Raw genomic sequence first — 20525 nt, 5'->3', positions numbered from 1 at the left:
CAGGGTATGTTTGATGTCAAATTTGCTAAGATGTAAACAGTACTCATAATTTTAAATACAAACCAGTTATTTGTCGTGTGCAATTACAGTATCTTCATTATTCAATTACTTGGTTTCAATATAATTATCATTTTATAGGATAGGCCATGCCTTCTCTTGTCTTTCCCTACCACTTCAGCACAGAAAAGCAGCACCACAGAAAGGGTGAATGTAGTTGAATAGAAACCTGGACTATGCAGTAAGTTCCTAGCCCAATAAAACACATAAGCCACACTGAATTTTCTTCATGCCAGCAGTCCCAGTTGAAGCCAACAAGATCACTCAAGAGCTGAGTTAAGTCTGTGTCAGAATACATGACCGAACAGGGATTTTTCATTCACTGCCCTGAAAACACTCACCAAATATTTATTTACCCAAGACACAGGGCCATATTTGGCCATAACGCATAACGCCTCATCAGCTGCTTAGACATGAATGGCATGGATATGATCCCTTAAAGCTTAAAAACTGTCTTAAAAACTGGGGAGCAAACTTAAACACAAAGAAAATAAGTGACAAAGAGTGAGCCCACACGTGGGTTGAGAGCAGCACCTAGGCATTCTCCCTACTGCTCAGAGCCTTTAACTGTGTGACTGTACTACAGCAATACCACTGTGAACAACTGCTGTTTCTGACAAAATAGGAAAAGTTTCTGTAACACTCTCTTACCTTGCAGCCAGTCTCGAAAGTAGTGCAACCACATTTTGGGGAGCTGCCTATCCTCCTCCAACAAAACATATGCCACGTTGCTGAAACTTCTGTGAAGTTCATAAAGTAAGTGCTGGACATTTGGATAGTCTGCTTTCTGTGTCACAATATACATGTTGTAGAATGAAAAGTACTTGAACTGTGCAGCAATAAAGTCATATTCCCGTGTTTCCCGTGGTACAATGTCTGTGAGATCTAGTCCATCTCTCACCTGGGTAGTTCCATAAAGGCTGAGCCCAAGTAAACCCAGAAAAAGAAAAATAACAACAATCTGCAACAGAAAACAGAGACACATTTGGTTTTAGGCTTCGAAAGGAGCTAACAATTCATAATACTACAAAGCCAAATTCAAAATAAACATCCACCAGTACTTTCAAGCTTTTATTTTCCTGGTGTTTTTTTCATGCATATACATACTACAAGACTATGGTCATTTGTTCTTCCTTGAAGAGGCTCTGCATCATGGATCAGAAATTTCTATTGTAGTAAAGTTTAAAAGTGACTTTAATTTCACTCTTCACAAGCTTCTATTACTAAAAGTCACCAGAACCCTCACTTGTAACGTATATTTGAAGTATGTCTCTATAGCGCTTGCAAGATAAAACTTCCAAAATAAGAAATCAGCTGTGAAATTATTAAAAATTGTTATTTCACAAGAATTGTATTTATTCCTTATATTTAATACCACTGCCAGGATAGTTTTATAACTGAGCAAGGCAGAAGTCTAATTTTCAAAACCAGGTAGATAGTTCCCCAATTACCTTAGCTTTTGGTTTTAGGAGAAATGGAGCATAATGCTTTTCTGCAAAAGATGAAAGTGTCCACTTTGTACAGGGTTGCTCAAGGCAATGTATACTGGAGTCTGAGAATGGGGAAAGTAAATCCCTCGTCGAGCTTGTGCTTTCTGGACTCTGGCAGCTCAGGTTATCTTGTGTCACCGTCACTGGCTGCACAGATATTTCTGAGCGAGGCTCTGCTGTGGTGTAGTACACCTGCGTGTGAGGATCATATTCTGTGCGCAGCTGCACTGTGGACTGCATTGTAATCTGAGTTTCGTGTGCAAAACTGTGGCTGCTGTATGGGGGTGGAGGACTGTAGCAAGTATTGTCATTTTCCACATATGCTTGAGGCTCAACCTGAATCACTCTAGTGACACACGGGCTGTAAGAGAAGAAAAAACCATCTGATCACATTGAGACAGATCTTTATTTTAACCAGGCTAGATAGGATAACATGCTTTCATCTGAGATTGCTTCTACTTCTTTTGGATGGTTTATACCAATTACATGTAACGATTAGATGTTAATTTCATTCTGTGCGTTAAGGAAACATCTCTCGGACATGGTTCATAGTGTAGGCCCCTGAGAATACATGCTAATTTCTTGTCCTCCAGGAAGAAGGAAACAGCATCTGTCTGAAGACATTGACATGTACACGCATCACTCCATTAATTACACATGTTCATCAGATAGTTGTACGCAGTCTAAATGCACAGTAAGTCTGTGAGTTTGCATCTCTGTAACCATGCTAAGAATTAAGATATTTAGATGAAGAGGGAAATGCATGACATAGTTCTTGTGTTTAGAACAAATGAAGTAGCTGTTAAATAATATTTGGGCCTTCTGGATAAGATCTCAGACTTTTGGGAGGCAGGTTGAAATGATTTGCCATATACTGACTGAATATTTTATAAATCAGGAAAACATTAAAGTATTAATGAAAGGATTCATTCCTAGGAAGGGTGGGCCATATGAAGAGACAAAATCACAAACGTAATTAAAGTATTCCCTTTATTTTAGTCTATGCAAGACCCTAACAGTTACCTAGTTTATATAAAAAAATATAATTATCAGAGACAAGCCTAATCCTGTACATGAGAAATGATAAATGGACGATACTAAACAGTATCAGATATTTTTCACCAAGTGCACAAATCCTACAAAAACAACAGGAATTCAGAATGTTGCCTACCTAATCAAAGCAAGCTCTCACTAACTGCATTTCTTCACATGCAAAGGGGCTGAATTCCGATGCACATTTGGTGCAGCTTTAGATGAGGGAATAAATGGAAGGTCTGAGTGCTCTGAATTCCTGAGAATCAGGGTTCCAATACTCTAATACATTCAGCTGTTCTTTGAAACTATTAATAAGAAATAGCTTGGGATCTACTTCCTGTTTTAACCATTCCTTCAGAAACAAATGTTTTCTTCCTTTGACATTAAATATCAAACTATCAGCTCCTGGATGCGTGTAAAAGGCTAAAATGTCCCAATGCGGATTCTCCACATCTTGGTTATGACAGTAGGAGTACACATGTAGAAATGTACCTCATCCTCTTAACTGCAGTCAAAAGCAAAAACTAAGGTAGAAAAGATGTTTCATTTCCAAGCAGTGGTTCCACTGACAACAGCAGACTCCTAACCCCCACTATAGGTTCCAAGTTTGCTATCAGGTGAGAGTATGTTTGTACACACTTTAGAATGGCAGTATTACCATTCTGTATTCCTACTGCAGCCACAAAGGACACTTTATCAAACATTATCCTGTAGTGGTAGTGATTATTCCTTATAGTGCTATGAAAAACTCACCTAGAGGGGAAGTCATTCCACTGTTTTTTTATTTAGGTTTAAAGGCATAAAAGCATAAAAATTAATACATAATGATTTAGTGTAAGTCAGGCTTCTCAGTATCCTGAGTTATGTACAGCTTTCCAAGATTAGTCAGTGCTGGCACTGGACACCTTGCACTAAGTCATAACCTTCTAAAAATACCTCAAGATAGTCCTAAATAGTGGATCTTTCATCTGCTTTCAGAAAGTTGTTCTCCAACAGTCAAAATGAACAAATGTAGGAATTAAGGGAAAAGTGTGGGGGAAGAGAGGGAGACAGATGTATTTCAGCTTTTCCCTTCAGGCAGGTAAAAAGCAAGGTTGCAAATGTAAGCCAATCACTAGCAATGAAGCAGTAACAATAATACACTGGCCCCACTTTAATGAAGAACTCCCACTCCTGACAAGGAATGGATGCACTGATTGGTGACCACAGAAAGGACAGAGCTACTGCTCACTCTCACCTTGTAAAACAGCAAAATATGTCCAGTCTCCTGTCTTCCCGACGATAAAGGTCCATGCTCAGGATAGCAGGGAAAATCAGCAGAACCATAGCAAAATTGAACACCACCACAACTGCTGCCTAGAGACAATCATAGGATAAGTAATGTTGCTAAACTTCATATATGGCATCAGCTTTATGAAGCATAAAAATACATTTCAATTCTCATCCCCATTTATCATTGCAACCCATCTGATGCTTTCAAGCTTTTGCCTGAGCAAACTAAGAGATATATATTTACATTCATTATGGTAGGACCTGTGGTAGTCCTACCATTTCATTATGGTAGGACTATTGTGGTGAATTAATTTAATACTTAATCTTGTATTAATATAATACATCTGTGCCTGGATATGTGGTCATTATTTTTAAAGAGGAAAAACAGTCTGTTGACTCAGTAATCATATTTTTACATAAAATTCTGACATATTTAGAGTCTCAAGGCAAAATAAAATGGAAGCAAACCTGAAACTAGAACTGAAGGTTTTACATTTATGGGATCTGAAGCAATTTAAGTATCACAATAATATTAAAGCACATTATTAAATCAGAAAAGAAGATCTCAGTAAATTAAAAAAAAAAAGATCACTTTAGTGAAATACTGTGCACTTGATAGTCTTACTTAAAAATTTAGCAAGAAAGAGCAATATTTTGAGTTTATCAGGGATTATCTTTAAAGTAGAATCAAAATTAAACCAACACCACACAGCAAATATATGTACTAATATGCCTGTGTTTAACAGAGCTTGATTTATGAGCCAGTCTTCCAAAATGAGTCTTAAATTGGAACAAGAATACTTGATTTAATTTGTAAAGCAAGTATCACATAATGAAAAAAACAACCTCCCCGCCCACCCCCTTTCAGACCATACTCTAAACCCTTTCCCACACAGAGATTCCCAGAGAATTTCCATAAACATATGTGGTGCAGCATCTATCATTATTATTGATAGCATTTATTTGTAATGCAGAATTGTTAGGAGCCCTACCCATCACAAAGGGAAAGCTGGGCACTGGGAACTGGAAGACAGTTGTAAGAGCAGGAGAAACACTGGGGAAAAAATTGTTCAGCCACCAACCAATGAAAAGAAAAAACCTTTTGAAAGCCTTATGTTTTACCCATTTGGTAAGCAATAGCCACCCAATACTAGCCCAGTTTCATGTCAAGCTATCTATATATAAACTATCAAGTGCCTCCACCTGTAACTTCTGAAATAATGAGCACTTAGGTTAATACAGTCTTAAAGAAGAACAAAAGTTGGGCTACAAAAAAGACCCAATATAAAAGTGATGTATTTATTAAAAAAAAAAAAAAAGGTTTCTTTTGGATCTTGAGAGATCAGACCTCAAACCTGGCAGTACAAGAAATGTGATATCCAAAATTCATGTTTTAAAAATTCTTGAGTTGCTTTTCAATTAAATTACATAAATTGCTTAAATTTATCTGTGAAAATCAAAGTAATAACATCCTGAAAGTTTTTTACAGTTTTGAAATTGTCAGAATATAATAAAAATCTTAGTTATTGTTTTTACTGTTCTTAAAATGACAGAATCAACTACTTATGTAAATATTTTCTAGTAATTTCAATCAGAAATATACTGCGTACAAAAGTTGGTTTTATTGCTGTTTCTCTTTCCTGGTGTCCAGCCTGCTTGAAGTAAGATTTTAATACTGCTGGTTATCTTTAGACATGGTTACTGAAACAGAATTTACCTGGTACTTGAAGCCAAATTAGTATTTAGTCATCTTTCCCAGAAAAGATCCAATGATTATTTAATGATTTATGAACATTCACACAGAAAGGTATGCAAGGTCATAGCCAAAACTTTAAAATTAAGTGATTTGCTTTTGATCTGCTCTAGAATTAATTCAATCTGTCAGAAAAATAAATGGATGCTGTTGAAAGAAAGGTGTTTGTTGAACCTCATTTTTACAACTGCTTTCTTTGCTGGTGCTAAACCAAAAAAAGGTTGAATCACCCATATAGCATGAATAATTAGTTGTGCCTAACCAACATCTTGTATCAAGGATCAGCTAAGATTTACTGAGATTTGGAAAAAATAGCTGAGGTCTGACTCAATCATTCTTACTCCTCTCAGCATGGCTGGAAAACTAATAGAAGACCTCTGTTTCTGCTCTATAAACTGCAAATACTTCATGCCATATCAGTTCCCTCTCTAGACTCCAACATCCTTGAATCGCCAATATTACTAGATCTGAAAACTAATACTTAACTGTGTGGTAGAGATGCCATTAAAGTTAGTTATATTGACATTTGATTTTTTTTAGGAAGCATCAAAACTAATCCAACAACGTGCAGTAAATCTGCCTACTTACATCTCTTTTTAGAACAACTAGATTTTCCACTGTGCCATTCTAGTGTTGAGGTACTAACCACCCTGCAAGTAAAATATTTCAAAGCAATCTCTATTCTGATTTTAATTTAAATAGATTCCTAGAGCTTAATATTGCACTTCCTATATATTGCATACTCTATCTCACCCACCTTAACTCAGCATTACAAGGATTAACAGTTCTCAGCTTTCACAACTAAATAAGTTCTTGTATGAATTCTAATACATTGTCCCATCAAAAAAATCCCACCCTTTGACTTGATAAGGAGAGGAAAGGACGAATTACTGAGGAGTGATTCAGTCCCTGACCCGATGCATCTGCCACTGCTGCCCTCCCAACGCCATTCATACATACAGTGCTGAGGAATGGGAAAGTACGAGAACTGAGATTGTGACAACAGCCACAATCTGTAAAAGCAGCAAGGAACTGTGGCAGCAGAGCTTCTTGAGTACAGGCAGCATCCAGGCTGAAAGCATGCTTAGGACTTCTGAGAACAGGGCATCTTCTCTCACACCTTTGAAGACCAATGGCCAAATGGGAAAGAAAAAGGCCTCAGACCTTTTCCTTGGGAAATCAACAAAAGTAAGTTTAGTCCAGAAGGAATAAAATGGGACCTACTCAAGGCTGTAAAATGAAGGCATTCAGTGAAATGAGATCAGAGAGCAGTAAAAAAATTCCATTAATCAGAAAAAAATGTGTTGGTCACTTCCTGAGAAACACGCTACGGTTTTTGCATCTTTTCATAATGCATAGCCTAAAAATATTATTGCTGCTGCAACTGTTAACGGAGACAGAAGAATGGCAGTCTGTGTTGGAGGCAGCAAGGGAGCAGGGAGCCAGGATGGTAGGTATGTGCTGGGGCCCCGCTGAAGTATGTGCTGCTATGTGCCATTCCTGGCAGCCCACCCAAGGAGACCGGGTGTGCTGTATAGCCAGAGGTGATGAACAGATGAGGAGGTCTGTCAGGAAAACTTCCACCCTACTGCTCTCTATCTGCAACTCCCTCCTGACATGGTACAGACTCAGATCCTCATCCTCTGCCCCTTTTCCCCTCAGGCTTTAATTTTGCTTGTTAAATTCTCGTGTCAGGGGCAAGGAAAGGTAATGGTGTGGATAAAGGTGGGGGATGAACCACTTCAGCAGAGTGAGATAATGGAATGCGCTTAAAAGCATACATTCTTTCCCTCCAGAAACCCACCACTGCCACCTGGTAATGGACTTCCACATTTAGGAAAAAAAAACTTGTCATTCTTGTGGTAAGGGAAAATGTTATTTCTAACACTTACTGGGAAAAGTTCCACCTCTGCTCATTAGTGGATCCACACCATTCCTCTGCTGTTAGGGAAGGATATTTCTGATATAAGAAAGAAGAGGTTGATAATTTTTTTTACCTTATCTTTCCTGGGCAGAATTTACTGTGTGACAGTCTCTGAACAGTCTGTCTTAGAAAATAATTCAGCCCAGAGGTAGTTAGACTCAGCCATGACTTCCTTCACTTATACTCAAAACAAAGGGCTATGTTTAAGACACATAATGATTTAAGCTTCACATAATGATAAAATTTCCTATTGTAAGCTTCAAAACTTTCAGTGGATTTCTCCGATAACCTATTCCTTCACCACTATTTTAAGAAACAAAACGTGTCTGAAAATTCAGGACCTACTCCTTTAAAGTCTTGAGCATTCTTAGAGATGATTCTTATGACTAAGTATTTAGGTCATATTCAGCAATCTCAAAGCCCTAAAACTGCTTAAATAAGGGGCTAATAAGATTAAAAATAAAAAAAAAAACATTAGAATGGGGAACTTCAAAGATCTCACTTTCAAAAGAACAAAATTCCACTTTTTAAGTTTTGGAAAGAGCTAACCCTAGCAGACTCTTAACACAGCATCAAACTTGAAGTGTTCGAGTTCCATAAAGTAAATAACCAACACAGAGGTATCAATGAACTGCAATTTTGCTGGCAGAATACGACAAAACCTGAGATAGAAGAAGGCACTGATGTGCAAAACATGAGTTTCTAACTAGAAGTTTATCTTGCAGATGCAGGGAATTATTTATTCTCCCTCAGCAGCCAGGTTATTTTACCAATACTGGGCCTCAAAATTATGGAAAGGTTGACAATTACCTTGTAATGTCTTAAGAAAAGTGAATGAAGAGCAAAACAAGGTCAAGAACAATCCTTCTTTTTCAAGCCCCTCTGTTAAAAATTCATTATCTAGATGAGAAGATGGTAGCATCTGTGAAAAGTAAATGCAGCAGTATTTTATTGCTTTTTAAGTTTTGCTAGGAAACCATCAGAGACAGCAAGGACTTCTTGTTTAAACAAGTCTGAGTAAGAAAGAGAGAGAGAGGAAGGAGACTGTAAATTAAGAAATCCATCCATAAATACAGACCACCCACCAAAACTGCCATGGTTCTCTGATTCCAAGTACTGAGATCAAAGTATCACCTGATTTCAATTTCACCTGGTGAAGCTAGGCAAAGCAACTAATAAATATTCCTTCCTAACAACAAAGGATTTCATTTTAGTGGTTGCTAACTAATAAGTGTATCAGTCATATATGTAGCTCTGACATCAATGAATCTAAATCTCCCACTGCTCCTTCTTTGCACGTTTCACCTCTTATATATGTATACAGGGCTACTGTGTTCCATCAAAGACAAATTACCAAGTGAGAAAAGTTTAAGCAATTCAAACCCTAATTTCTGGACACTCATGTGGGTTCCTACACATAACGTCCATATTAATCACTACCTTATAAAAGACTTTGATGTTTTTATTCTGAATAATATCAACATGTTCATACAATAATACAGTATGGTGAAATCTCACTGGAAACTGTTTGTTTGTCATTTTGCTATGCAGACTTTGTTTTATTCTTTCAGTAACTCAGTCTGTAGCACGGCAGTAGGCAAAAATAAATTACTTTAGGATAGGCATATGTAAGTTAACTGATTATTGTACCAATTACAGCTATTGTCTCCACATATGTTCCAAAGACAACCTGTTCCATTCTGATGTTGAAGAGTGAAAACAAGAAAAAAAAAAATGAGCAAAATCTGATCAGGTAAGAGAGAATTAATATTGGTGGCTCACACTCAACAGCTCAGCAGTGGGATTACAGCAAAATGGCCAATTTCAGTATCCTGTTAGCTGCTGAAGGTACCTGTCAAATATTTGAAACTGGGACACAGACTTAGGAGGCATAAATAACTTCTTCCAGTGGAAGAAGTGATATACTACCAAAAGTATTTCACATATCAAGCTTAGTCTTGACCATGCAAACCTCATGAGGTTCAGCAAAGCCAAGTACATGGTGCTGCATCTGCACTTGTACCTGATATCCCAGTACCAGCACAGGCTGGGGCATGAGCAGATGGAGAGCAGCCCTGCCAGAAGGACTTGGGGGTGCTGGTGGGTGAGAGGCTGGAATGACCCAGCCATGGGCACTCCCAGCCCAGAAAGCCAAACGTGTCCTGGGCTGCATCCAAAGCAGGGTGGGCAGCAGGGGAGGGAGGGGATTCTGCCCCTCTGCTCTGCTGTGGTGAGAGCCCACCTGGAACCCTGCATCCAGCTCTGGGGTCCCAGCACAGGGAGGACATGGACCTGTGGGAGTCCAGAGAAGGGTCACAGAGGTGATTAGACGGATTGAATACCTGTCCTCTGATAAAAGGCAGAGAGAATTTGGATTGCTCAGCCTGGAGAAATTTCTGGAGGAACCTTTCAGCAGCCTCCCAGTACCTAAAGGGGGGCTACAAGGAGGCTGGAGAGGAGCTTTTCACATGGGTATGTAGTGACAAAACAAGGGGAATGACTTTACACTGAAAGAGGCTCGATTTCAATTAGATATAAGAAAGAAGTGTTTTTTTAAAATTTGGGTAGGGAAACACTGGAACAAGTTGCCAGAGAAGTCTAGTTAAAGATGTCCCTACTCAGGGTGTAAGGAACAGGGTTGGGCCTTCAAAAGGCCTGCTACGACTCAAGCTATTCTGTAATTCTATAAAATAAAACAATTCATACTATTCAAACTATCATATGAAATGTAAGAAGAGACATCTAGGTTTTGGTAAATCAGCAGAGCTAAACACTACTAACCATTCAAGACTAAACATCTAGGTTTAGTTGCCACAAGCATCTGCTAAATGATAAAGAAAACCAATGAGGCCTTTACATTCTCTATTATTCTCTATCAAATTACCTATTGAGAAGGAAATGCAAACAAATTATTAGTGCCTCAGGTTTTAGCTTTTGTATTTTTCATATTCTGTATTTTCAGTAACATAACTTCAATCACAAACAGTTTACCATTTTACAGTTTAATGCAGGCATACTTAAATCTCTGAGAACTGCAATAATTGCCACATGTATTAGGAAAAATTGCAACCCTGCTTCCTCTGGGTAGCCAAAGGCTCAATGAGAATAAAAATGAATGAAGAACCAAGCCAGAGAAGAAGAAAAATAACTACTGAAATAGTACGGTGCTCTGTAGTGCTATAAATTGCTTGTGTCAGGGGAAAAACTTCCAAATCTTTCTTCAGTCTTCACTTTTAGAAGAAATCCTTCTCCAATATCATAAATATTTCATATTTCTGAAGGTATGTTATCACAAACAAATACAAGAAGACAGAGAAAGGGAGAGCAATGATGGTTCAGCACATAAAATTCACGTTTTCTTCATACCCATCCAGAACACATAATTATTAAGTTTTCTCCAAGTTTGCTAAAATTAAATTATTGGAAGTAAGGCAGTAAAAAGTGCTACAGTAATTATTAAAATTACAAATTCATATGGACTGCTGTCATTGCACTCATAGTTTTTAAGAGCAGTAAACTGGACAAATATGAATGAAAGGATTAAATTGCTGCTGAGAACATTACAGTACACACTACACTGCAGCCTACTCCTATTGACTTTAGAACACAAATTCATCTGGGAACTTTTTTCTTCTTAGTTACATATAGCTTGGGTTTCACATTCAACTCAGCTGTGGTGGGACAGAGTATTCTTTCACCTGCTAGCAGGATGTGAGAGACTCTGTGCACGAGAAGAGGGAGCAGGAGAATGGAGGGCAGACAGCAGTTGCTGCTGCCCAGGTCTGTGGTGCTGCTGCAGTGAGGTTCTGGCTCAGTGAACTGCAGCAGCACCAAAACCAGGCTTCAGTGCCAGCACTAACAAGTACCATCAACACATTTCCACAGCGCATCAGAGCTAACGAAACAGGATATAAACTTACTTGGAGTGAAAATGCTCTTAAAGCTGGAATAGGAATTAAGGCAGCCATAAAGAAAGCAGTAACATTGCTGATAGATGTAAGGGCTACACTTGCTCCTGTTCGCTTCAGACATTCTCCTGTTCTGTCCTGCAAAACAAAGGATGCATCTTAAAAGTCAAGTGAATAAGATGATGTCCTGCAAATGAAGGGGTCATCCTACAGATATAACACAGTAGCAGTGAAAAATCATTACAATTAAATTCTGAATATAAATTTGCATTTGAGAGTATGTGAGAAAACTATATACTAAGTTTACTGTTCACTAGGAACATAGATGGAGCACTCAAGTTTTGCGAGGGCAGAAAACATGACTAGAGTTGATTCTAGCTTCAGAATACAAAACTAAATGGGTACTGACAAAAATATCAAATACATCTGCAGTTGAGAAGGATTTCATTTTTACCAGTGGAATCACTTGGTGTTCTCATTTTTTCAGACAAATAAGCATGTATTAACAGCACAGAGGCACAACATAGCCACACATCTTGAAAAAATATGCAACAAAACAAACAAAAAGAACTCCACCAAGTCTAGGGACCACACACAAAACCCACCAAGAAATCAAGATAAACACATGACCCTTTCCTAACCCAACAGGCTATTATGAAGCAGGCAGAGATTATAGAGTGAGGTTGTACTGCCTGCATACAAAACCAGCTGGAAAGAGCACATGGAAGACTGTTCATAGAAAACAAAATCAGCAAATATACACTGGTTTTAAATGGGATGTACTTTGGATGTGAAAATTTGGACTGAGACTACAAATATTAATAAAAGTTAAGGATCATAAAAGTGATGACACCTTAGGCTTCCTATCAGTTGTGTGTTATGCTTTGAAATGTCATGGTCAATTATAAACTTCAGAAAGTAAAATCAAGAGAAAAATACAGAAAATAACTCAATTTTAGGGCCATTAAAAAAAAATAAAGGTCTTCCCTCTGTCTGCCCTTTCTTTCCCCCTTATCTCTCGTGAGTTCTTTTATTAAAAAAAATTTATCATCTCATTGTCAAGACTCCTATTTGAGTTTGTTCCTAAATTTGCATTAACTTTCACTGAAATTTTTGGCAGAATTTGGATTATGGGATCATGTCTTATGTAACAGCTTATAAATTAAATTTCAAGAGAAAATAAACCTAAGACACTACAAAAAAAAAAGGAAACAAGAATGTGAACATTTAAAAATGTCCTAGGACCACATGTATTGCTGTAATTTCCTATTTTTACAGAAATAAGAATAACTAGACCCTAGGAAAAGCTATTAAAAAAAAAACAACTCCACTGATTAATTCTGGATATGAGTTTTCTATATGAAACTTTTTGTTTTATTTTCCCGCAAATCTCCATTTTGTCATTACCTCAAACGGAATTCTCTTATTCTGTCCTGTTTCACTAAATGCATGTGCCAGAAGGAAAACATCATCTACACCAACTCCAAGAGCAAGAAAAGGCAAAACCTTGGGAAGAAACAAAACAAAAGAAAACCCAAAAAGATTGTGTTATGATCTGCCATGCAGCTAGCCATTAAATGGCTAATTATAGCAACTTTTACATTACACTCTACACAAATCCAAAGGTAAAATGAAAATGGAAAGGATGCAATAAAGGTATTAACTTTTATCCTGGAATATAGCTGAGGAATTTAAAATATACTATTAACAGGTACAAATTCTCACCAGAAGTAATTCAAGTTTTGGATAGACAAATATCTGATAATAATTCAAGTTACATGCCAAATATTTTCAGAACTTGAACATCCTGGTATATTCAGATGTAAAAACAAATCTGCAGCTCCTTAGGTACTTAGGATGCCTCCACTTGTATTGGGACATAGAAAAACCAAACAAGAATTATACAGATTACATAATACCTGTTTTTTCTTCACTATCACTTGTCAGCATGATAATTTAATTTATCACAGGATAAGCTATGAAATTGGAAAATAGCACAAGTAAAAATCTAGAGCCAAAATATTTCTTCCGTACTTTTTTTCTCAAAGATTCACTTGTGTTCATTCCTTAACAGAGTACTTGCAATTTAACAGCAGACTTGTGTCTTCTAAATACCTGAGTTGTGGCAGCATTAAAGGAAATTCCAATCAACGAGCACAGGCCCAATCCTGCAGCCACAGAGAGTGCAACCAACAAGACTCCTGCCAGCCCCACAGCACCTTGAGACTTGGCACAGTCCCACCGCAGCATCGTTAAACAGGCATAGGCAAGCTAAGGAAAAGAGGCAGGGAGGGGAATTTGGGGGAAAAAAATGAAATATTAGAATGGATCCTGCTCTATCAGCTGTCTCTCCCCACCCACCCACAGATCCTTACACAATTTTTAATCCAAATAGACATGTCACAGAGGTTACAAAGTGGAACAGGTGAGAAGCCTGAGGCAAAGTTTACAAACTATACATTTTATTTTAAATATTTGTAAAATAATCTGGACTACAAACTGGTAACAATAAAGTATATTTTTAAGCCTTGCTCTACTACCAAGGAAAATTAAATAGGTTTATTTTATTACCATTAGTAAGTAGCCACTAGCTACTCGGATAGCACTGACATCAGAAAATGACTTCAAGATGTCATCCAGGGTGGTCGTAGTAAAGGAAAGCACCTTTTGAGTAGAGTTTTGTGCAACACTTTGATGAACAACCTGTGAAAAGAAAAATAAAACTTTGTGTGAATAAAGATTTTTTTCCTTTTATTTTAGTCATTTAGTCAAAAGAAGTCATTACCATCTTCTACAGCACACATCTGAAATCAAATCTTTTTGCCTTAATGTTCCTGCTAAAGCCCATGCTCTACACAGACATTACATTGATGTGATACAACACTGATGTGTTTCCTGATTTTTTTCTGGTAAGCTGCTGATTATGAGACAGAATTTGCACCCAGGAAAGCCCAGCTCATTGCAAACACTTAACTTGAACCCCTTCCTGTAATTCCGCAATGCAGTACCAGTTTTGCATTTAACACAGGCCAGCCATCTCTTTGTCCCTCACTGCCTGGCCATTTGCAGAGGTCAGAAAGAGTGCAGTGGAGGGCAGGGTTTGGGACACAGAGGGCAGGCATTTTCACACAGCCTCCTCACCTGGGCTGCTGCTGAGGGAGCAGCCTATGGGTGGCTAATGTTTTCCAGACACCTTTAGAATAATCATGCCAACCAAAAGCTTTTAAATTCCAGCTAGCTCGTTGGTTTCTTCTCAGGCCCAGCTAAACAAAATTGTCCCAGGCAGCAAAAAGTAAAACTTTCATGGCTTCTCATATAGGAATAACCGAGCAGCTTTTTACTGGGAAAAAAAAAAAACAAACCAAAAAAAACAAAAAAAAAAAAAAAAAAAAAAAAAAAAAAAAAAAAAAAAAAAACACCACCACCCCCAAAAAAATGAAAAACCAAACCGAAACAAAACAAAACAAACAAAAAAAAAAAAAACAAACAACAAACCACCAAAAGACCTCTTAAAAACACGGAGGCAATGACTCAGTTCTTGTTTAAGCATATTCCTTAGGGAAATATTGTAAAAAGTAGGCAGTGGATCTTAGTAGGACTTTATAGTATAGTATCAAAGAGTTATCTTCAATTTTACCTCAACATACATCCTCTGCCAGGCTTCCAGAATTGCTGCTGCCTTGTCCTCGTTCCAGTTGATATGTGAAACATATTCATACCCCTTGAAATGCTCATACATTTGCTTAGGGGTCATTAACTGAAACATGGTTTGCAAAGCCTGGGCACTGTGACATGGAGAGAAGAGAGAGGACAAATAGGCATAAATAGAGCATTTTCAGGAAAACATTTTCAGGAAAATATTTTAGCATGTAGTCACAAATGCAATTCTAACAGGAGCTTGTCACCAAATGACACAAGCAAAAACGACGCACCACAGCCTTGGTCACGATGAAGAGACTAATTTATTTTTTCTGACTCCAATCTTTTATAATTCTCAAAAGATGCCAGTGGATTGGAGGGTGAACGTGCCACCTCTCCAACGACACTGGACAAACTACCTGTACATCAAATTTCTCCGCCTCTATGAAAGAATGCAAAACAATAGGTTGTTTACAGAAAGTTGTGTGAGAAAGTTCTCTACAAGAATGTAAACTCAGAAGGCTTTAGAAAACTCTTGATAACCAGGGCGACAGGAGCTTGCTTGAGTTCTTGATTTTATAGGGCACATGCTTGTATTAAAATTGAACAGAGTATAAGTATTCTACTTATTGAGGCTAAATCTGTTTTCACTGAAGTTAATAATAGTTTTGACATTATTTTCAGGAGAAAATAATATAACCCAACAAATCTGTTCTAAAGTTCATGCTTGATAAGACAGATTGCTGCAAGGATGCCACAGGAGCAGTTATTTCTATGAGGTCTTGTAAATGCTGGCAAAATGTCATTTGAAGACCTTGGGTTTTTTTACCCCTCAGAGAGAAGTAGTAGATTAAACTCCTCATGCCTAATAAGCTGTAATACACAAAGGCAATTCATCCTGAATTTCCATAGCATGCAACTCTATCCAACAATTTCAGAAGCTTTTATTAGTTAATAAGAAGAAGGAACCATTAATTAATAAGAGAAGGAACCATTTTCTTTTTCAATAGAAGTGCCTTACTTGACTCGTTCTTGAGAGACTTATTATTTAGCATTGTGTGAATGCTAAAAAGGTTTAAAGTTCTCTGAAAAAAATTATGCTTCATTTTCTTTAGTATGGCCTGCATTTTTCAGAACAGTAAATTACACAGTTTTATTTCCCCACTAAAGTCCAGTGTTCTATGTCTTCGTTCAAAAGTCTAAAACAAAGAGTTTGAATTTGTTTCCTACTCAAAGCTGTATTAACAATACAGGGACATGTAGACATACAGACTATTCTCTGTATTGACTCTGAATAAAACACTCCATGGATATTTTGGAATTCTGAGAGAAGTCAAGTGAGTGAGTACATTACTCACATTATTTTCCTTCCTTTTTCCTTTGAACATATTTTAAAATGTGATCAAAGGTGTTCAGTGCTTTACACACTGTTCAGTGCTTTATACATACATTTAAACAACAAAGCTGCCAGTATAAAGCTTTCTTTCTGACTGACATACACCATCATTCTGAGATGAGAAGCAGGAAATGATGACACCACCTTATGTTTAAACAACAGCCAAAGCATTCTTTTAAATTCTGCTCTCTTGAGACGTGTCACCCTGAAGTGAAATTTATAATACATGTGAAGAGCAAGAGTTTGCATCATCCTCCTACTGTATCCCAAAAAATTAACCCTAACAAATTAAAACTGACATTTTCTTTAAATATTTTTTTACCTGACAAGTTTACCAGAACTGTTCTTGACTGTACCACCTATAATCAGCTCCTCCTGCCAATGCATGTATTTTCTTGATAGTCCATAGCATCCACCACTCAAAACAAGGGCTACATCAAGAGGCTAGAAAAAGTTATAAAGAAGCAGTTAATAGGTTTCATAACTTCATAAATTTGTACCTTAATTCAGCACCCAGTGAACTAGAATCATGGATGTTAAAGACCATCTGGGTAGTCTACTAGAAGAAAGGCATTCAACAAATCAAGCTAAGAAATCACCCAGGTGCTTGTTGACCAGGTGGCAATTTCTCCAAAGTCTAATGTGGCTGATAAAGGGATATATAAATTCAAGGTTCGTGAGTTCAAATTCATCACAAAAATCAACAAAACTGGTGCTACTTGAGGAAAGGCTTTTCTGCATGGCATGGGGGTGCAGCAGCAGCTGTGTTCCAGCAGTGGCTATTGTCTGTCTGAGGGACCAGTTTGCTGAAATGCCACATTACTGCAGTGCCACAGCAGCAGCTGACAACCGTACTTTCACTCTAAATGCACAGGATTAAGCATTGCATCACACAACGAGGCAAAATCCATGACTGTGAGCTAACAGCGGGTAACAGGAACAGAAAAATGACATCATGCAAGAATACAAGCTATATACTGCTTGGAAGAAAATGGTACTTTCTTCTATTCTGTTTGACCTTCCCCCCCAACCTTCCCCACCCCCCAGCCTCCCTTGAAAAGACATGCACAAGGACAAGCAAACTTACTTTGGTGGAATTTTTATTGGGAGCTGTGATTGGGCAATCGGGATCAGCAGGATTCAGGCAGGGTCGATCCATATAACCATGACCAACCTCCGCTTTATTCAGCATTTCTTCCCAGCTCTCCACTTGGTAGTTTATTTTCTTTAACTCTTCCAAGAATTCTAAGGGGTCAAAGTTGATCCACTGCAAAGGAGGCTTCCCTCTGCAAGAGCAACCAGGAGAAAGGACACATAGAAAAAAGACAAAAGAAGTTCTGAAATAAACATACTTTAAAATTCATGTTTGAACAAATAACTGAGTTATTTTCTGCTACAAGATAAAACCTTTTCTGGTAAGGCTGTTTCATAAAATGTAAGGCTTGCTTTCATTAGATTTGTTTATGTACTTTTCTTGAAACCCAGCTGTAATTTGAACGAAAATACTTGGTTCTTACAAAGCTATCTTGTAAAACTGGTTAAAAATACTTTCACTTACAAACAAAGCAAAACAAATTATCAAGAACCTAAATAACAAAAAAGCAGCCAACTGCTGCTTCAAAGAATTAGGGGGGAGGGGAGAAGGACAGAAGAGAGTGGGCTGAGGAAAGAAAGCCTTTCTCATAGTATCAGATTACTTCTTGCTAGTCTAATAATCATCTTGCAAATGTAATCAATCAATATAACTGATCTTTGTTTATTTGTAACAATACTGTGCTCCTTCAAATGCCCTGGCAGCTTGACTATCAACCATCAAGCCTTCCTGCTACCATGGCTGTCACCACTATCACTGTCACATCTCCCACCCCCCACTACTGAATTTGTGATGTTGACAGACCAGAAAGGCTTTTGACTGCCTTATTCTGTGGTTCAAACCACACTGTATCTGCTTAACCAGGCTTAAGTCATTATTCTGAATCTCCCAACCAGAAAACACAAACCCCCTTATTTCCCCATCTAAAACTGTACACTAAAGGTTAGGAGATGGCCATTGCAAATTGCTTTTGCAGAGACATGCAAACCAGGACAGAAACAATAACTCAAATGCTAACTCTTGCATAATTAACAGAAAATGCCTGCACAGATTAACAATTAACTCTTTAAAGAATTCAGGGCATCTAATACCACACTCGTAAACTGCGAGAAACCACCCATAAAAGATACTATATGGTTTCTTTAATGGCCTCTCAAGCAAAGGATTTGTTCTTTATTCCTCAGGAAGACTTGGGAATTAACCCAAGACATTTTCTTAGATCTAAAATTCCCAGACAACCAATGTTTTTGTATTTTATGGGGGGAAAAAAATCCACCAGAAACAACTTTGTTGGGATAAAAAAAGCAAAGCATAAAATTCTTAAAACTCCAACTCAGAATTTACATTTTAATTTGCATGCTAGCAGCACAGGAAAAATAAAAGAGGATTTAAATTGAGGTTTACAAATAATCTCATAGAAACAGGTAAACCTTGTGTTAAATGAAAAAGAAATCCATGTGTATTTTCTATTCAGATACACTACACTTCATATTTTATTTTTCCTGTTAAATCAGAATCTGAATAAACAATGGAAATTAAACTGAAACAGTGCACACAGTTATACAATTTTCAACATTCAGACCAGAAAGTTACGAAAAAACATCCTTACAATAGGTAGGCAGTTCCTGACTGTAGCTTTGCTCCCTCCCAGAAGCAGTCCAAAGGAGTGATAATTAAGCAAGGATAAAGATATTCTATGATCTGTCAAAATCAGAAAGAGGAAAAACACAGTCACACGAGAATACAATCAATGCAGCACAAGATGAATCATGAAAATACACATATCTTGCAATTAAATGCCTGCTACACATACCTGGTCCATGTAACCTGCTTCTGTGATGAGTTCTCCTGATTTGTAACACAAATGTTCCAATTTCCACTGTCTATAAGAAATATGAAGGACAAATATTTTCTTTTTGCACAATTACTGATAAGTAATTTTGAAAATGTAAGAGACATTTAAAACTGTGACTCATAAACACACACTGGCCTCAAGCAGCAAATCATTGAGCAAGGCAAATGTTATTAAAAACAGATATACTAGACCTCACCAAAAAAAAAATAAAAAACCAACAACTTTCATTATTTCAGTTGTTGCAGTTGTTGCCATATTCTCTGTAAAACTCATTCAAAATAAGGGAGGTGCTTTTGTACATACAGCCTAGTCAACACATGTTAATGGGACAAAAATACATCTTGTATTTTTGTCAGTCTCATTTATATAAGACTGCTTGTGACTTAAGTCAGTCTCATTTATATGAGACTGCTTAGTGATGCCAGTAAGAGAAAAGCTCAGAGGACTCAAATATAGTCAGCGGACCAAGACATGCAGAAGAAAATAAACCATTAAGATTCCTGCCTTCCTATTTCAGCTGTATTACAACTTCCACTACCATGGCTTCCAATGACTTAGGGCAGGAGTTGCGTAACAGATAATTGGAGCCTTAGCAGTAGCTCATGGAAGAACCATCTGGGTGTGCTGAAAAGATCTGCTGAAAGACAGGGAGCTTTGTGCCTCACAGGCAGCACTCCTAGGCACATCACTGTGTAAGTAGTAACCCCAGCAGAACCATTTTTCAGGGAGACATCCTAGCCCTGTGCTGGTACCTTTCTGAGGTCCTGAGGTGCACCATTATTATTTTTCTGTTGGATAACACACAACTGCCAACCATCAGTATGGGGCCACAGACACTCTTTAAGGCACAGTCTGTTGTCTATGTTATTGAACAGCTCTTATTACACCTGCTGGCATTTCCCTTTACAGACAAACTGTTGGAAGAACAGCAGCCTCTGCCACTGTTCACAGCCATTATGTACCTCATTATGATATTAGCAAGTGAATTCAACTCTAATATGGAAGGATTTTCAATGTTAGGAATCCTATCCATAAGGTTCGACATTTAAGACCACAGACATCATTCCTTTACCTAAAGAAATGCTGCAAGCTGTAGCATGTCT

The 20525-nt window shown here is 37.6% G+C and overlaps 1 protein-coding gene across 1 annotated transcript in view; it reads right to left on the bottom strand.

Moving 5' to 3' along the window:
- Positions 1 to 20525, bottom strand: part of PTCH1 (patched 1) — a 65612-nt gene that overhangs the window by 23236 nt on the left and 21851 nt on the right. Inside the window, exons 4-15 of the mRNA XM_053931392.1 lie at positions 19381 to 19479; positions 19177 to 19268; positions 17562 to 17760; positions 16797 to 16918; positions 15077 to 15224; positions 14011 to 14142; positions 13555 to 13710; positions 12847 to 12945; positions 11452 to 11577; positions 3820 to 3938; positions 1509 to 1908; positions 709 to 1018 (exon numbers count right to left, since the gene is read on the bottom strand). Coding sequence (XP_053787367.1) covers positions 709 to 1018; positions 1509 to 1908; positions 3820 to 3938; positions 11452 to 11577; positions 12847 to 12945; positions 13555 to 13710; positions 14011 to 14142; positions 15077 to 15224; positions 16797 to 16918; positions 17562 to 17760; positions 19177 to 19268; positions 19381 to 19479 — 2002 coding nt within the window. The remainder of the gene's footprint in view (positions 1 to 708; positions 1019 to 1508; positions 1909 to 3819; positions 3939 to 11451; positions 11578 to 12846; positions 12946 to 13554; positions 13711 to 14010; positions 14143 to 15076; positions 15225 to 16796; positions 16919 to 17561; positions 17761 to 19176; positions 19269 to 19380; positions 19480 to 20525) is intronic.

This window comes from Vidua chalybeata, chromosome Z (genome assembly GCF_026979565.1).
Source record: "Vidua chalybeata isolate OUT-0048 chromosome Z, bVidCha1 merged haplotype, whole genome shotgun sequence".
In the NCBI taxonomy this organism is placed as follows: Eukaryota; Metazoa; Chordata; class Aves; order Passeriformes; family Viduidae; genus Vidua; species Vidua chalybeata.
This window is presented reverse-complemented; position numbering and strand designations above follow the sequence as displayed.